Source organism: Anopheles maculipalpis, chromosome 2RL, assembly GCF_943734695.1.
Source record: "Anopheles maculipalpis chromosome 2RL, idAnoMacuDA_375_x, whole genome shotgun sequence".
NCBI classification, from domain to species: domain Eukaryota; kingdom Metazoa; phylum Arthropoda; class Insecta; order Diptera; family Culicidae; genus Anopheles; species Anopheles maculipalpis.
The window spans coordinates 96737582-96755654 of NC_064871.1; the positions used below are offsets into that span (position 1 = coordinate 96737582).

Below are 18073 nucleotides of genomic sequence, written 5' to 3' on the forward strand. Positions count from 1 at the left end.
CATGCAAGGATGCTTACAGCTGGCATCCAGAGCCGACAAAAAACAATCTGTCCACTACAAATCGAACGGGGTTTCTCGTTACGTGTGTGGTTTTCCAGGATGTGAAAAAGTACAAGCAAGCCATCCGGCAAGCCATTTCAATATCACAATATCACAGAAATTTGTACCGGAACCCAAGCTGGATGGTGTTCATCACCAACAACACCTGTCAGCTATTGATGTGCGCTTTATGGCAATCGGAAATTTACAGCAATAAAGCTCACATTATTTTGCAAAACAACACGTTGAACGCTTTGATCGAAATCAACAGTACAAGATGAGCCAACGGCTTTGGCTATCACTTTCCTTCGACGCGTTGAGATTGGCGCCTTTGCTCAACGTGCTATGGGCACTGGACCATCCATCCTGGTCACCCATACATGGATGGAATATGCTCGAAACGGCCATACCGCATGTGGATGCACACACATACAGCACACCCTGTTCAAGGCTGTTTACGACGTTGTTTGGTCCGTTGCCAGACGGTACAAACGCTCGCTGGTGTACTTGGCAGCCACGATCCGCGATAACCTATCGACCCAGGTTCGCTCCAAACACGTTTCGTGTATAGCGGCCAATCATTCCAATTCGCGGCATGAGTGTGCTATTTCGAGGTTCGGTACAAGCGAACTGATGTACGCAGGGATACGATTGGGAGAGTTTTCTGGAAAATACAGGGATATGCACATTGTTGGACGCCCACCCGCCGATCCCAAGCATAACAACCAACACGATGGGGTTTGGGGATGGGTAGCAAAACAGAAATCATTCTTGCTTCCCAGAATGCAACAGACAACATCCCAAGTGATGGATCATTTCTGGGAAACTATGAAATTAAACGCTCATAGTAAACGAGATGCACTCCATTAGAGCCTTAAAGAAGGTATCACAGTTGGGCACTTTTGCATCTTTAGTTCATGTAAAGATTGCAATTACCTAAATTGAATGCTTACAATTGTCTAAAGAAAGCTACTAGGCGTATACATTTAGTATGCGATCAACTTAAAGTCTTCATCAGATAATTCGTTAAAGTTTGCACGAGGAGAAGAAGATTGCATACTTTTAGGCGTAACACATTTAAAGACTTTCAACATGAGATTGAGTTATTTTACTTTTGATTTGTAAGATTGAATAGAAGATCACAATCAAAGAATGTGCTTGTGATGTCAGTTAATAATAATTTTAAATAATTAGCTACATTCTTCATCGCCCTTACCTTCCTCGAAGGAACTGATTTTTCACGACACGCATATTGCCTTCACGCTTCTACAGGACGCTTCATTAGTACATCATTAATCAACAACCCGAGTGCGGTAATCAAACGCCTGAATGTAGGCTTTGCACTTCATTCAAAGAATCCAGCAACAAAAAAAAAAAAAAAGACACCCAAAATGAGGTCAATACGAAGGAGATCTCCGTATCGACTGTTGACCAGCGCCTTCGTCCTGCTTCCTTTACTACTACTACTACTGCTCCTGGACGATAACCTGCTCGTCCGCGCCCTCCGCTGTGACCGATCGCCCGAAGGATCCGGTGCGAACAAATCACCCGCCGATGGACGCTTCCGGCTGCGCATATCGGGCAATCCCGAGAAGTACGTGCCGGGCGAATCGTACACCAGTGAGTATTCGTTCATTTCCTTTTATGTGCCTTTTTTTCTTCGCGTATTTCCGCTTCATTTCCGTCAAACTGTCAAAGCGCCGAACAAGAACCACGGGTGCTGTTTCACAGCACTGCAAACTGTCATAAATCCTTATTTCGACTACCGAGCCCGCCGTTATCCAGCCACGCTATCCATTGGACGAAAAATTCAATTATCGATAGAGAGCATTTTCGGTAATCATCATCATCATCATTGCCGGGGGAGCAACCATAGTTCACTTTATGGCCGTTGGACCAACCAACGGCCATTTCGATGTCGAGTGCGGCAAAGTGAAGCTTTTACATCGTTTACTTTTCGATTATCACCATAACCACCATCCTCTACAGTGTCCTTGTGGAAGGATTATCTCCGAAATCGAATTCTCGCTTGCTTTTGGTCCTCGGCCAAAGCTGATGGCTCCATTTATCTTCTTCGATTCTCCTTCCGGGCTATCCGCAAACTAAAATCAAACCGAATTAATATAGAGAGTAGGAGCGAAAACCAGGTTTCCCATCAGATTCAAGTGTCAATATTGGATTCTGCATCCGTTATTGAAGGCTCAAGAGTAAGATGCACGGAGACAAATAAAGGTCCCACCACCGTATTCGATTCAACATTCGATTCGATTTTGTGCCGGAACACCGAAACGATAGGGAAAATCCAAAAAGCTCCACTCGTTATCTGGACTTTACGATCTAGCATTCGTTTCCATTCTGGGAACGGTTCGGACGAAGATTTTACGGGAACTTACACTTACACAGGACTTTATGTAAACATGCTGAACAGAACGAGAGCTAAGAGAAGTCGTCCTCTCTATATGCTGTCGGCTGGTTGTACGATTTCCCATTAAAAGCACTCTTTTCCATCTTCCGTGTAGTGGATGGTCGGTCGCCCCCTTTAGTCGGCCGGTGCAGTGTGTCGACCTAATTGACAATTTAAAATCATGACCACATCGTAGAACGGTAGACTCTATCTGCAAAAGAAATTTATCGACGAGTAAGAGAGAAGCGCATAAAAAACTAGACCTGATAAAGAAACCCATTCAACGGCGCTAAAGGACCGAAGCTCATAAGGATTTCCTATCAGCAATCAGTTTCCCTCGAGCCATGACCCTTGTGTTCTCCGGTCGGTCCGTTGTGGATGTCATGCTGTAATGTAATTAGCAGAAAATATTAAACCTTCCCGCGTTTCGGCCAGGCTTGAGCCTGTTCAATGATTGGCGTCGCCGTTTGAGAAGATTATTGAACATGGCGTAATCGAAGTGGGATCGAATCCGATGGGATGAAAGGGAAAATTGCATTACATAAAATTAATACCACCTCCTCCTTCTCCTGCTCCTTCTTCTCTTGCGGTTGGAAACCTTCCAAGAGTCCGGCAGTTCAAGCATGACTTTAGTGTCGCATTCGTTGAACTTTGTCCTTCACTTCGTCGTCGTATTCAGGCACTTTCCAATTCCAATTTTCAAACACAACCACACAACCGTTGGGGTGCGGAACCAGAGTTTACCAATGCTCCAAGGAAGAGATTGAATTGTTAATGTTACAGCGTGTTCCACTGAACCTTCCCTACCCCACAGTAAGCCTCGTCGGGATTCGATCGATGCAGGTGCCGCACAAGTTCTCCGGCTTCTTCCTCGCGGCCGAGAAGGATTTCTCCCTCGTGCGAGGTGATGGACCACCGTCCGCTGTGCATAATGTCGGAACGTTCCAGCTTTCGGGCGATGCGCTGACCAAGTTTAGCGAACGCTGCCCGAACGCCGTCACGCAGACGAACTCGCTGCCCAAGAGCGAAATACAGGTGAACTGGATAGCGCCACCAGCAGGCAGCGGTTGCATTGCGATCCGGGCAACGGTGGTCGAACATCGGGACGTGTGGTACATGGACGATGGTCCGCTGAGCAAGATTTTCTGCGAAGACGAAGCGGACTCGGTTGACACACAGCCGCCGGTGCTGAAGGAATGCTGCGCCTGCGACGAGGCCAAGTACGAGCTGACGTTCGAGGGTCTCTGGTCGCGGCATACGCACCCGAAGGATTTCCCATCGAATGGGTGGCTCACGCGATTTAGCGATGTGATCGGCGCGTCCCACACGGTGGATTATCGCTTCTGGGAGTATGGGCAGGTGGCGAGCGAAGGATTGAAACAGGTGGCAGAACACGGCTCCACCCGGATGCTGGAAAGTGAGCTTAAGAATCAGGTAGGTAGTAGCGAGAAAGAGTTCCATGAGAGCGAGAAAATAACAAACGTTCTACACGATTCTCTTCTCCAGAGCGACAAAATCCGTACAATCATCAAAGCCCGCGGCATTTCCTACCCCAATGTGACTGGCAAAACGTTCGCTGTGTTTCGCGTCGATTCCAACCACCATCTTGTATCGATTGTGTCCATGCTAGACCCTTCGCCCGACTGGATCGTCGGTGTTTCGGGGCTGGAACTTTGTCTTACCAATTGCTCCTGGATAGAGAACAAAATTCTCAACCTTTACCCCTGGGACGCCGGTACCGACAGTGGTCCAACGTACATTTCGCCCGACCAACCGACCAACCCGCCGGAAGTGATCCGACGCATCAAGTCCAACTATCCGAACGATCCGCGCTCCCCATTCTACGATCCGTCCGGTACGGAGATGAAACCACTCGCCCGGATCTATCTGTCCCGGCAGCGACTGTACGAGAAAAACTGCGACGCAGACAATGAGGAGGAAAACGAAACAAAGCAAGCGTGCGAAACGGAACCGTGGTCTGACTGGACGGATTGTAGCTCGAGGTGTGGCAAGGGCAAGCAGACACGCCGCCGTACCTTCAAACATCCGATGAAGGCGAAGCAGGCCGAGTGCAAGAAGAAGCTGTTCGATAGACGGCCTTGTGTTGGAACGGATCGGGACTGCGATTACAACAGTCAGGAGATTGAGGAAGCGTACCAAAGTGATCCGGAGTGTGAGGTGACCGAGTGGGGCCCGTGGAGTGAGTGTAGCTCACCGTGTGGAAAAGGCAATAAGACGCGCTCACGCAAGTACAAGAAGAAGGGCGCTCGGAAGAAGTGTGAACGACTGCCGAATCCACCGATGCTGCAGCAGACCGTACCTTGCGATGAGGACTGCGGCGGTGACATTTCACAACCCGTTCTAAGCTCGGACGTAAGTATTAACCGAACCGTGAGATGTTGTTTGTGGCAATCGCTAACCCAACGATATGTTTCCAGATCAATCCCAAGTGCAAAATGACGCAGTGGTCGGAGTGGAGTCCGTGCAGTGTGACGTGTGGACTGGGTCGCAAAATGCGCACCCGTATGCCCATCAACAAGAACATGCGGACGCACCACAAGCGTTTCGTGAGCTACTACATGACCCGGCGCAGGATGACGGCGTTGGACGAGGAGGAAGATAGCGAGGAGGAGGACGGAGGCGAAGATAACGATCTGCACATTACCGACCAGAACGATCCGTGCTACGGTGTGGAGACGGTGGAGGAAGTTACCTGCGGCCATGATTTACCGCCGTGCGATGGACTGTACGGTGTGCCAGGTATGAGTGGAAATGCAGGGTTTTCCTGATGGCTCAAAGCCCTTTTTTTCTCAGATAGTGGTTCAAATGAAAGTGACCTTGCTTGTTTGAACCCAGTAAACCCTGTTATCTTGATAAACTTCTTGAGGGTGACATAATACAGGATAATGATTACAATTTGTATTACATTCTCACACTGTTAGAGCTCTGCTTTTTGGAACCGAAACCGGGCAATTGCCGGGACTCGCAAACACGCTGGTACTTCGATAGCGATAAGAACGACTGCTCGATTCTCTTCTTCACCGGCTGCGGTGGTAACAATAACAACTTTATGTCTCGCGAGGATTGTCTCGACACGTGCAGTAAGGGTAAGCGATTGCACCAAAACTGGCCACGGGCTTCGATGAGGTACTAATTTTCCATGGAATGCTTTCCCTCCCTCTCTCTCGTTCCATTCCCCTCAACCAGATCGTAAGTTCACCAACATTCCGATACGGGACCAGATCAGTACAAACAGTGCCGGTGGTGTCGAGTACGGTTCGGAGATGAAACAGGACTGCAAGACTTCACACTGGAAGCGTGGCCCATGCAATGCCACCTGCGGCGAAGGCTTCCGCGTGAAGAGTCGCACAATACTGGTAAGTTCTGACGCTTCGTTCGCTTCCGGTGGTTCGGAAACTCACTGCTGCTTCCTCTGACCGTTATGTACAGATGCACCCGTCGAACGGTGGACAACGGTGTCCCCGGAAGCTGCGCAAGGTCGAGCGGTGTTTCGTGCACTGCGACTCGTCCCGCCACGACACGAATCCCTCGTGGGGCCCAAGCACCCGCTACGAGCCGGAACCGATCGAGTGCGAGTACTCGGCGTGGTCGGCATGGTCACCGTGCAGCAAAACCTGCGGTGATTATGCCGTGCAGCAGCGTACCCGGTACGTGCTCAATCCCGAGAACGCCCGGTTCTGTCCGCACCGGCTCGAGGAGCGGAAATGTGATATCATGCCTTGCCTGTTGGGCAAATAGATCTGACCGGACCGGTGGACACCGGAGTGGCCCCATGTGTCATGCGAAGTCATGGTTGGGCAAACTGATGATGCAAAAAAAAAAAACAAACAAAACCGTGGACAGTCGTACCCAGTTAGATTTATTTCCGTTCACTCGCGCTACGGTGTATGTGTGTAGTGTAGCGTATGTGTGTGTATATCCGTGTCGGGGGAACAGTATGGCGACAGCGGAAAAATAAAGAAAAAATGATGCTGTCCCTCCTGTTGCAGTTTTTGTTTCGTCCCGATACATCTCATCGATTGCATCGATATTTTATGTGTACCAATCTATGTTTCTGGTCCGTTTTTTCCCCTCTTTTTTCATTTCGTTCCGCACACCCTTTGAGTTGAGTCGACATCCAAAGCCGACATTGATGAATGAAGCCCAGCTGTGCCACGCTGTGGCTTCGGAACGTGATGGGAAAGTTGAAGATAGCTAACATGCCGTAGCCAAAAACACAACATAAATCCAATCATTGCTGTTTTGGGGTGGCGGGCACGGGGCATTAGGTTATAGATTTTGAGGATTAAAATGCAGAACGAACAAAAAACAGAACTTAGAAGATAAAAACAAAAAACACCGAGAAAGAGATAGATAGAGGGAGGATAGGAGAACATGAAGTAATGCATGCCCAACACTAAAACACAACCAACCAAGCGCACGTATAAAAAAAAGACAAAACAGGTGACACAAAGTACTTTCAAAAGATAGCAGAAAGCATGGTGAATCACGTTGCTGCGCTCTGACGATTTGCATCACCATGTTCTGCAGTTTACTGCATTTAGATGTGCACGAGAATGATGGGCATAAGGAAAGCTGAATTGTATGTGTACGTTTTGAAGCGAGAGAGCTAAGGCAGTGGTGCAATCAGAATGACATATAAGTAAATGCAGACAACATGTATCCTTCTAATAATAAGATCAAATAAATTGGAGTACACGTAGATGAGCTTATTATTGTGTTGTTATTTATGTGGTAGATTTCAAGGAAAAAATATAGCATTGAATCACTGCAAGTAAGTAGCTTCCATTTCAGAGGAAAGTTTTCCAGAGGCATCATACTACACACACTGCATTACTCGGAAAAGGATTATTTGTTGTGTAAGTTGTACGCCTTTGGGAATTACTTTATGAAATGTATTTTAAAGTTGTAAGAACCCTGATAACATTTTCCAGTTGTCTTCCAATATCGATTTACTTTAAACTGCTTGCCCTAACGCCCAAGTTGTGTGTATTGCGTATCGGTTAAAGGATTCTAGAATAAACATGGCAAATTCCTTCAGGGAATTCTGATAACTTACAACAATGTCCCTTCCTACTATCAACCCCCACACACACACACCAAGAGTATCTGTCCACAAGTATCAGATCGATATTTAGTCGCTCGTTCGAATAGTCCACCATACAGTTAGGCGAGTGGAGCTTTTCCAAATCCTCCGGCAAGGTATCGGGATACCAGTTAACGTGCACCTCATCATCGTCTGGTCATCTGAGCATGATGTAGCAACGGGCCACGATGAACAATAGAGATGCTTCTTGGCGATTGGTACGCATTGTTCCTCCATCAACATTACCGCCACTAACTAGGCAAGGTAGATAAGGCGTCCCGAAGCAAAATTGAAACGTTCGAAACTAAAACATCCGCCTGGGGTACGGGGTACGATCGGGTCACCCATCAGGCTCGGTGGAACTTTGTGTTGGTGATTTTAACTTTCTGATCCTGTATGGTTTCATGGACGGAGTAAGTTTTTTTTTTTTGGCGTCAGTATTTGTTCGGATTATTTTAGTGGGAAGCAACAACATTCTCTTCTTTTTTATAGCCAAATATGTAAACATATTTGACATGAAAGTTTGCGTTTCGATACAGTAAATCCGATATTCTATTTCACAGAGAAAAACATCGTTGTTAGGAGACAGAGAAGAAAAGAATATGACAAAAGCTCAAAGCACTCATATGAAAACATCCATCCAGGCAATGGAGTGTACTTGGTACAAATTGTGGATGCATTCTAACCGGATTTATCATCGTACGTGACACAACAAAACGAGTCCATTTCTACGAGACACGAGACCTATTGCCGTGCTGTATCATTTGTCGATGGCAGGGCATGTTGAAGCGCACTGAATGCAGCGAACGCTTGCACAATGAACAATTGCAGGAGACAAATCGAAGTTACCGCCGGGTGGGCAAGAAATGCGGGAGTGGAGAGACGAGCTAAGCCATCGATTGTTAAGTGAATCGATGAATGTCAATAAAAATATTGCTATCTATACCAAAACTCTCTCTACCCCACGTATTCGCGGAGGGCAAATTCACTCTCTAATTGGCTGTGAATTGATTGTGAAGCTAAATTGTTTTGCAAATATTGGAGAAGCTGATGCAGGGATATGGGACAATACAATAAAAATAGAAACACGAAGCTGAAAAAAGATAGAGAAGCGGTTTATGTTCAGAGTTTTTACGCCTGAAAGTATGCAAATCATATTTTTTTGGTTGCATCTCAGTGATAAACAATGCCATGATTCTATTTTTGCATACATTTAGGCGTAAATGGATGTTAAAGCTCAAACATTACTTTTATATGATGAATAGGGCCGTCATCTCATTACGTGTCCCTTAATTACGCTTTTCTCGGCTGTTTAAATGTATTTGTAAAATAACGACATTGTAACAAAGCATCATCACTGCCTACATCATTACCGTACCGATGGATTCCATGTAAATCCATCCATGTATCGTCAAAACCTCCGGGAATAAACCTCAGATTCACCTCAGCCTCAGCAAAACCTCACCCTCCGAATCGTTCATCGCTTTGTCCAACGTTCTTCACGACACGCTTTATGACGCACAGCCAACGCCAGCGCTCTTCAGGTGCGAATATCATTACTTTTAATTGTCAATTATCACGGCATTAGACTTTGCGAGCGTTTTTATCATAACACTTCAATGCTTAAGTGCTGCTGCCAAATTTATCCTAGCACACAAACGCAGGCGGGTATGCTGGAACTACTGACCCCGGATGTCGACTGTAGAACCGGACCCATTACGATGCTTCTTATTGTGCTCTCTTATCTTCGGGTCGCTTTCGACCCGGCTTAAGCAACACGAGGACGTGTTGGTGCTTTAGAAAGATGACGATTAGACAGCCGCTCGTGGTCGGTACTCACAGTCGAAACCACAATCATGCTGCTCACTGTGGGCCCAGGAAGGTTTTAATGCTACACTGCAGCGTCCTTGGAAAGAAGAAGAAGAAGAGAAAGAAGAAGGATGTTGGTGAGGTGAATCTCCGTCGGGAGCAAGATGTCATACCCGTTTCAACTCATTTGGAGCAGTGTCAAATATCAAACAATCCCATTTTTCCCATCCTTCCGGGCTGTCGGCTCAAGTTTCCTTCTTAACGAAGTCCTCGAGAAGCCTTTGTGAAGTTGAGTGCTGGAATGTGTGCAATGTGAGCTTTGGCTGTGAGCTGTTGGACATAAAAATATGAAAACCCACCATCTCAGAGCACTCAGACAGTCCGCTCTTCGCCTAAAGCTCCTTGGGGACACAATTTAGCTGTCATGTCACGGGTGACAAATGACTAACGTACATCGTGTTCGCTGGTTTTTCTGGCCTTTTTTGGACCGTGTTTTTCGTCGTTCTTTCACATTTGACTGCACGATCGCTATACGTTTGTGGAGACATGCTCGCTTCTGGGGTGCTTTGGTAAATCCTCGAACTCCTAACCTCAAAGGTGTTTCTTCGTGCAGCACGTACAGCTGCACGACTGTGGCATCAAACTTTAACCCGACGAAATCACTCCCTCTCAGCGTCCAATGGAAACAAAGAAACTCTAGACAGGCATTCGGAGGCCGCGGATCAATGGCACTCCAGACCGAAGCCGGGAGGACCAAGACGGGCGATGAGTCAAACTTTTAATGAACCAGATGGCCTACGATGTTTGCAATGTAACCTGCTGTTAAAGTATCACCGATTGTCGTAAGTTTCCTGAGCCTGGGTGTCATCGTCTGGTGTCTTGCGTTGACACTCTAGATGACATTGGCCAATCTTCCCATCCCATGCTCCCGGGAGACTTTTCCAATTGTCGTTGAAACGTCGCAGACGATTCGCCATTATTCAGCTCGATAGCAATGTCGAAGAGAATTTAAGAAGCAACTTGTCGTTGAAACTTCTTGCACAACTTCTTGCTCTTAAAACTCCTGTGCTGTAGAAGTAGGAATGTTCCATTTTGAACTTTTCCTCGCTCTGATCTCCAGGATCCCGCACGTACTACTTGTCCCAAATAAACATAATTTCTTATCATCATCGTCCGGGTAGTTCCCGGGACTACCGCTTGCAACCCCAACAAAAAGCTTCCCCTAAAACAAGATTCCATTTTAAACGCTTGTACCCGCTTGTGTCGAACAAATTTCCCACAACTCACGAGCAGCTTTTCTCACCCTTCAAATTGGAAGCAATTGGGAAGAAAATTTAGCACGAGTGGAATAGGAGCGTTTTAAAAAGCATTCCTCGCAGACAGGCAGACAAGCGTTCGAAGCGTTCATTCTGTTCATTCTCCTGTTAACTAACAACATATCATGTCTGTTCGTATCGCTACCCATTCACTTCAATGCCACAATCCACCTCTTCCAAACATAGATAAGCAACGAAAGAAAACTCCTGTCTCACCGAAATGCCTTCACAAGATAAGACACCCTTCGTTAACGAGTTTCCGATCCGCTCCTGGTAGCGTGCGGTTTGGTTACCGGGCGCCGTCAAGACCAATCTATATTTATTGGATTTTTGTACACCGACTTTCCGACCGCCAGTCAGCCCTGCCTGCACTTCACTGGCGGTGCGGACAACCCTCGCCCATGATCCATATTTAATCCTTGACGAGAGTTATGCGGTGGTTCCAAGGATTCTGCGAAATAAATATAATCGCCTTGTGTAAATAGCGGTTCGTGATTGTGCGTGTATCAATGGACGCACTTTTATCGATAACTCTTGCGATGCGTGTGAGTGTCGCTTTATGACGTGGGGAAGCTTCCCGGACGATTCTTGGTGTTGATAACTGCTAACAATCTGTTTGTTAGTTTATTGAAGGGAAAATTATAATGTGATTGCATATCCATTAGGCGTTTATTAAAATATCTATCTATCTATGCTTTTTCAAAGTTATTCAAAGCATGAAATTAAAGTAATTATTGTTAGGTTTAATAATGTTCTAGGGATGATTAGATAATTAGTTATTCTTTGCTGAATGATGAAATTCACGACAACATTTGTCAGAGTTCCGATTGATGACCAGGAAATGCTTTATTTAAAATAGGCTTTACGCATATCCACTGTCTACGAATATTTTTCGCTTTCAGACGGATTAAGAAAGTAATCCGGAATCATAGCTAGGGCCGTTGAATTGATAGAAAATTGCTTATTCGTTGTCAGTTGAAGCGCTTGACAGCCCTTGATCCTTTATTCGGGCATGCAGAAATGCTCCACTTTACGTTTAGGTTTCAGGAAAATGTTTTCTATACGGAAACAGCAGTCATTTTCAACCAGTTTGCATCAAATCGAAATCATTTAATTTATTCCTAACGTCTCGTCTAGTTCGACATAAATCAGACCAACCACACATCATGCTTAGCCACGATTTTTTATCATCAAGAAGCTTTGCTCTGTAAATGCAAAACTTTTCGCCAAGAAGAAATACAAAGACGTACAGAAACGGATTCTCGAGTAACAAGATCGAAAGGGGCTTTTCCTGCGTTTCCTAGCAGATCGAACGACTAACGAGTGAGTGTGCTCGCCATCACTCCCAAAACCAGCCGATTGCAATTCATCAGAAATCGTCTTAACATGGCTTACAAGAATCGTCAGAACTTTGCCTTTCCAAACAGATCCAGACATTGTAATCCCGATGCTGGTTTGTACGAATATTTCCTGCTCCATCTCTAGCTACTGTAAGTAATTGGTACCGCCTAGCAGCATAACGATGCTTGCGGAATGTTACGAATAAATGCTGATAAATCCTTAATTCAACCTATTGAATACTTTCGCCTCTTCCTTCGTCTTGTTGTAGGATAATTCCAAACTGATACCCTACTCTTTCAGTTCGTGTGGCTTCCCTCACAAAGCCTCTACAACGAGCTTTCAGAAACCTTTCAAAATGTTCTTCAAAATTTTTACCTTTTACCCCGCAACACACACAAACATACAAGAACTCTCATCGGCTCGATTCCCACTTCGAAATTTCCACTTCAACAAGCCTCAGAATGCTCCACTTGGGGGTCCCCAGCGTCTGTGCCTTACGATCATAAAGTGGTTAAAACCGGCCTTTTCAAAAACCTCCGCCTAAAAGCCCCCTTCCAGGCACGGCTTCTTCCATTGATAGAAATTGAAAAAGACATTCTCGGTCTTGGTTTGCGGTTTGAGCGAGTTTCTGAGATAGAAAGTGAGCGAAAAAGATGGATACCAGCCTTCCTTGCTTCGGAGCGGATGATCGGAGTAAGGGTAAATATTGTTATATTTCAACCGTCCTTCGTCGACTCTCGGCATCCAATGCATCATCCTCAGCATTGACATTGATGCCGGCGTCTCGTCATAAATTTTATCAAGACGTTCCGGTTACCGATGGAATGGGGATTCAGGCCGAAAAGCTGTACGTTGGAAAAATCCCTCAATAACCGATAGAGCCGTATACTATACTTACTGTACCGGTGTAGGATGAACACGAAGAATTCGCTCTTTCTATCTCACTCTCGTGTAGGGAAAATAGTTCTAGCCAGAGTCTGGCCTAGAGCGTCCAGAGGCCAGAGCGTGGCTTCTTTGGGAATACTTTTCTAGGCTAAGCTTTCTTCGACGAACGTTGGATAATAAACTTCATCGTTGGAACACAAACTTTCTCTAACGTCAATGTAAGTTTTCCAATTGTGCAACCTTTACGGAGAAGGATAACCTTTCGGTAGAATTCTGTTCTTTTCTCGTCTGGGGTACGGGTTATTTATAATTCGCTTTATTTGGAGAACAAGTAGCATCAGAATGGAATAAAAGTAAGCTATTCTTTCATTTCTCGTTGTAGGAGGAGTTGAAAATTTGACGAGAAATCGTTAATAAGTTTTCACCTTTAATAATTCAAATTGATAGTTTCACTTTTGTTAGATTCAATCGAAACGAACAACAATCTAACATCTTCCATTCTATTGAACTCAAGTCTCGGAGCATTTAATTTAGCTATTTGCCTCTATAGTGTAGACATACACATTGCCTTCATTGTTAAAGGTTGACCACACAATAACATCATCTCGTCGCTTCATCAACATTCTCTTCTGTGTGCTAGAGAATGGAAGTAAATGGAGAAAAAAGCTTCACCACACAAGCTTTCTTCCACTGACCCGAACACTGAGCAGACAATTAAAAGAGTACATCATGTACGTAAACATTCGCAGAAACAAAGAAAGACACAGACTAGCTAAACAATGGCCAGATTATAGGAATGTGCAAAAGGACTTTTCTGACTTTTATTTTCTGCTCTTTCCTTTCCTCTCCTCTCGGCTGCTGTATCAGTCACGCATCATAGGTTTTTGACCTGCCGGAAGCCCATCCCGGGTGGCTTTGTGGCCAGTGGCAGGAAACCAAAACTACACCGAAACTACACTACGGCAAGAAGAAACTTCACCGTATCTAAAAGTATCACAATGAAGCAGTATGGAGTCCGGAAGTGCTACACAAAGCCTTACACACACGTGTAACGCATAAGAGCGCACAGCATTGGGACCGGTCTTGTGATTGAAACGCATCACTGAGCCGAGAGTTATTCCGAGATGTGTCGGTAAAAGCATACCTACCTACCTGGTATTGATGGTGAGAAGCCTAGGTTAATTGATGGATTTTGGTACCATTGGGAAAACTTAGGACGAACAGAACACGTTGAGTCTCACCTTGATTGCAAGGCTCGGGATTTTGGTTTGTTTCAAGGGACGTGTACGATACAGCGTCCTGCATCACTGCAACAGTGTAATGGAGCAGGACGTTTACAGCTTTTTTGGTGTTCAGATAAAATTGTGGTACACATTTTGTTACGTAAAAATTCTAATGGAATAACACTTGTTTGATTGGAAAAATCATTTGATAACTCTACGTATGTCGAATTTTCAGGAAATGAAGATTCAAATGTTCCAAACTCTAGGACTTCAACCCTGGCTCCTTGTACATCTACACATTTATCATCAGTAGGATTTTTCACTACGGCGGTTCCAACTAATTTCCTTTCAATTCTGCACAATTAAATTGAATAAGATCACCGACGCATTGACATCTATCTTCTTCCGTATCTCGCCTAAAATATCTCATTATCAAATATTACATTCACCAACTGTCATTTGCAGCCTCATTAAATAAAAGCTTAGTCCTTGTGGAAAGGAGGTTAACGATCGCCTGTCAATCTCTTGCCGTGGCGATGTTTTGTTCTCATCATTAGACGGGGAAACAGGTCATTTCCAATGTCAGCCAGTAGTATCGTTTCGAAGACCGTCAGCATCAAAGTCATTTGTCGCATAAAGCGATTGTTCTAATTAAAGGTCACAAAGGCAAATTAGAAGCTTAGCGGAAACCGTTCACGGGCCCGGTGAGCGTATTAATCCTTTCGCCATCTTGGACGATAAACGATAGTGCGAATAGTGACTGCTTCCTTTTCTCTACCAGCTTTTAATCGATATTGTGTCAAAGTCAACTGACAGGCTGTGAAAAGGACAACCGCACCACCCCAACACAAGGCACAGCTGGTCAAAATTAATGATCGAGGATTATGTTTCTCGCATCGTTCTGGTCCGACCCAAACCCCCGTGCATCACTGGTCTTGCACGTAAAAAAAAAAGGGTGCTTCGCTCTAGGCAGGAAAGCGCTCAAGAAAACCACAACACTCCCACGTTCCTATATTAATAACCTAGCCGAGAAGTCCCAATTCTCTTGTCTCAATGTATGTACGTACACGTTTAGCTGCTTTAGCAAACAATTTATCTAACCGATTGGATATGGCAGAAAAGCCGATGATGCGGGCTAGGGCAAAAAAAAAAAAACAAGGACTTTACCGCAACAAATGCCCATCCGGCAAACAAATGAGCCCGATATGCACGATAAATTGTGAGATGCATCCCCAGAGTGGAGAGACAATCTCTGCCCTGCCCGTACACGTGCTGTGTCGCACAGCTGGCACAACAAATTATCCCTCCTGGAAAGGCTAAGTGCTCCCAACGGGAGAAGAAAGCCACCCTTTCAACACATAAACAGGCAAATACAAACGAGCATGCACACGCACACACGAGCGAACCAGACGACCCAAACAAAAAAATGGGGCGTTTATTTGTGTTTTGTTTTGTTTTGCTCTGTATAACAATCCTTAAACCACGCTGGAAAAGAATCTGACGTCCCTTTGGGTGTATTGTATGCTGGAGATTTTTTTTCCTGTGCAAACCTTCAGCAGAAGCTAGGCTTGAACCCCGCAGCTTGCGCCGTATACAGTCGAGAAGAGCAAATATTAGCTGAACGGATTAAATTTCCGGTCAATATGGATCGAGTGCAAGAGTTTTACAGCGCGGCACACACACACACAGAGCTTATCCTTTGGCTTCGGATGCCCTGAAACGGGAATGTTGATCGAGCGAAGAAAAGTTGCTCCAGCATCCAGCAGACGGGCACGTATAATGTGTTAATGTAAGGAATACCTTTGGAGAAAGCTGTGCAAAGGAAGCTTACGGATCGAACTAAACAAGTGCCGAACGAAAGTAGCAAAGTTCGAAATTAAACTACTGCACAGGGAATACTTTGCGCTCGAGTTGGCTCTGTGACAGTCCTGTCCTGTTTGGTCGATGGACTTTGGGTGGGAAAAATTTATCGATTACCTAAGTTTAGGATAATTCCTTTGTAGAGCTAAATAATGCCCATTAAACGGAGGAGCTTTTGCGTACATAATTCATGTGGCTATCTAGTTTTTCGATTATCCTATAATCCTTAGCGTAGTTGTCGTCTGCTGACGCTATTTACATGATCTAGACAGAGCGACGCTTGGATTGCATACTTTACGGCGCACTTTACATAATTTGACTCACATATTACGGCGCACAAACTACTCCAAAAACCTTTTATGATGTGTTTTCTTCGCTCTTTTTGCGCTTCGTTTGTAAGAATGTACAATTCTTTTCCCTCTAAGTGTTGGCACAGGCAACTTGAGGATAAAGAAAACATATCCTCATCAGAACCCCACTTAGGCACGCACCAAAGAGAAAGCAAACCAACCGCGAAGGATCTTCACACGCCACAGAACGTGCTAAATTAACGATTGTTTCTGCGTCGAATTGTGCACTACAATCGCTCTGTAATGCATGACGCTTCCCTGTTTGTTCCCATTGCCAACGTGTACGGGCAACAGTTTGTTTGAGCCAGCCGTTCTAATGCCGACGATGGCAGTATGATTGGAAAGCAATTTGTAAGGTGCGTAGATTGCCGAATCTTGCCAATAAGGAAAGCCTTCCTAGTATGGAAGGTTGAAAGATATTACAACAGCTTCCTTTCAGCTTCATTCTTCTGGGCATGTAGAAGAACATGATGCCATTTGCACCCATATCGCGTGCCTTTTATAGTACGTTTTGTTTTCCTTGTTTTGCACGAGTATTTCCCAGCTGACAGCATGCTTCACTTTACTTCTTTTATCCTCACTTTGTTGTGTTTGTGTACCCATATACAAGGCACCAATGACAAACGCCCCGCTATTGAGCTGCTCGATAACGGATAAGTGAGATCGGGACCAAATAACTTGCCACCCTTGCAATCTGCAACAGTGTTGTGCATAATAGTTTGCCGCTTTTGTTCCGTCGCCGGTGTCAAATGGTGTCAAACGGAACCGGGGCAGGACTTTATGCCCTTGTTACAGACACACACACACACACACAGACATACACAAATACTTGCTATTGTCTATCCGCACTGGCCATCTCCAGCAGGGCGATGAGCCTCATTACTTTTAATTGTCAATTATCTTCCTGCTATCGCCATTTGCCGGGGTTCCGGGTTCAGTTTGCGGATTTCCATTACAATAAAGCGTTCGCATTTCCGCTCCCGCACGCCATTCATATTTCCATGGAGCTTCAATCAAGCCCAGCGTGTACCGTTTGGTGTACAATTTTTTCGGTTTTCCGTCGTTTTTTTCCCTTTTTGTGTGTGTATGTGTGTGGGAACCAGACATAACCATATCCATTACAATTCCGAGCAACACCTAGTGCGGGGGAAAAAAGCAACAGAAAGCAAAAAGGGATCACCAATGGCAGGATGTGTAACGTGCCACATATTCATGAAGAACGCTTTTGTTCCCTGTGCACAATCGTTTCCATCGTTCCAGAAACAGTTCGATGAAATTCGGGCATGCCACTCTATTGGGGATAATTAACGAACGATAGAACACAAGCCGAAAGCAAATGCAGCGTTGGAGATTATTGCGGGGAAAAAATTAGTAGTTTATGGAAAGGAAACGGTCCGTTTCATTTCGGTTTGTTCTGTTTGTTACGAGGAAATTGGTGAAAAATGGATAAAACGTATTCATATAAACTTGAATTAGCGTGAACGACGACGCCTAAAAGTATGCAATTTCGATACTTAGCTTATTACAAAAAAGAGATGGTAGTTAAAAGGTTGAAGGTAGTTAAATATAAGAAAGTATCAGCACATTCGCCAATGGTGGTGACAATGGTGACCATTCCTTTCCTCCTGGCCCAAAATTTAACCCCTTTTTTATCGTCTTTTTCTAACCCATCTCAAACTCAACGATCAGTGAATGATGTCGATGGCGGTCCAAAAGTGCCGATAAAAAGACGCTCGGGG

The 18073-nt window shown here is 45.1% G+C and overlaps 1 protein-coding gene across 1 annotated transcript; it reads left to right on the top strand.

Moving 5' to 3' along the window:
- The first annotated feature begins 1363 nt into the window (after positions 1–1363).
- LOC126567883 (spondin-1) lies at positions 1364–6277 on the top strand. Its single transcript, XM_050224224.1, has 7 exons — positions 1364–1659; positions 3258–3877; positions 3950–4816; positions 4882–5203; positions 5386–5550; positions 5651–5820; positions 5894–6277. Exons 1-7 carry the CDS (start codon positions 1431–1433, stop codon positions 6200–6202), a joined length of 2682 nt encoding a protein of 893 aa, XP_050080181.1. The 5' UTR covers positions 1364–1430; the 3' UTR covers positions 6203–6277.
- Positions 6278–18073: the final 11796 nt, after the last annotated feature.

Coding starts and splice junctions, on each gene's coding strand:
- LOC126567883 (XM_050224224.1), top strand. CDS start 1,431: ATGAGGTCAATACGAAGGAGATCTCCGTATCGACTGTTGACCAGCGCC. Junction 3,878..3,949: donor AAAGTGAGCTTAAGAATCAG/GTAGGTAGTAGC, acceptor TCTCTTCTCCAG/AGCGACAAAATCCGTACAAT. Junction 4,817..4,881: donor AACCCGTTCTAAGCTCGGAC/GTAAGTATTAAC, acceptor ATATGTTTCCAG/ATCAATCCCAAGTGCAAAAT.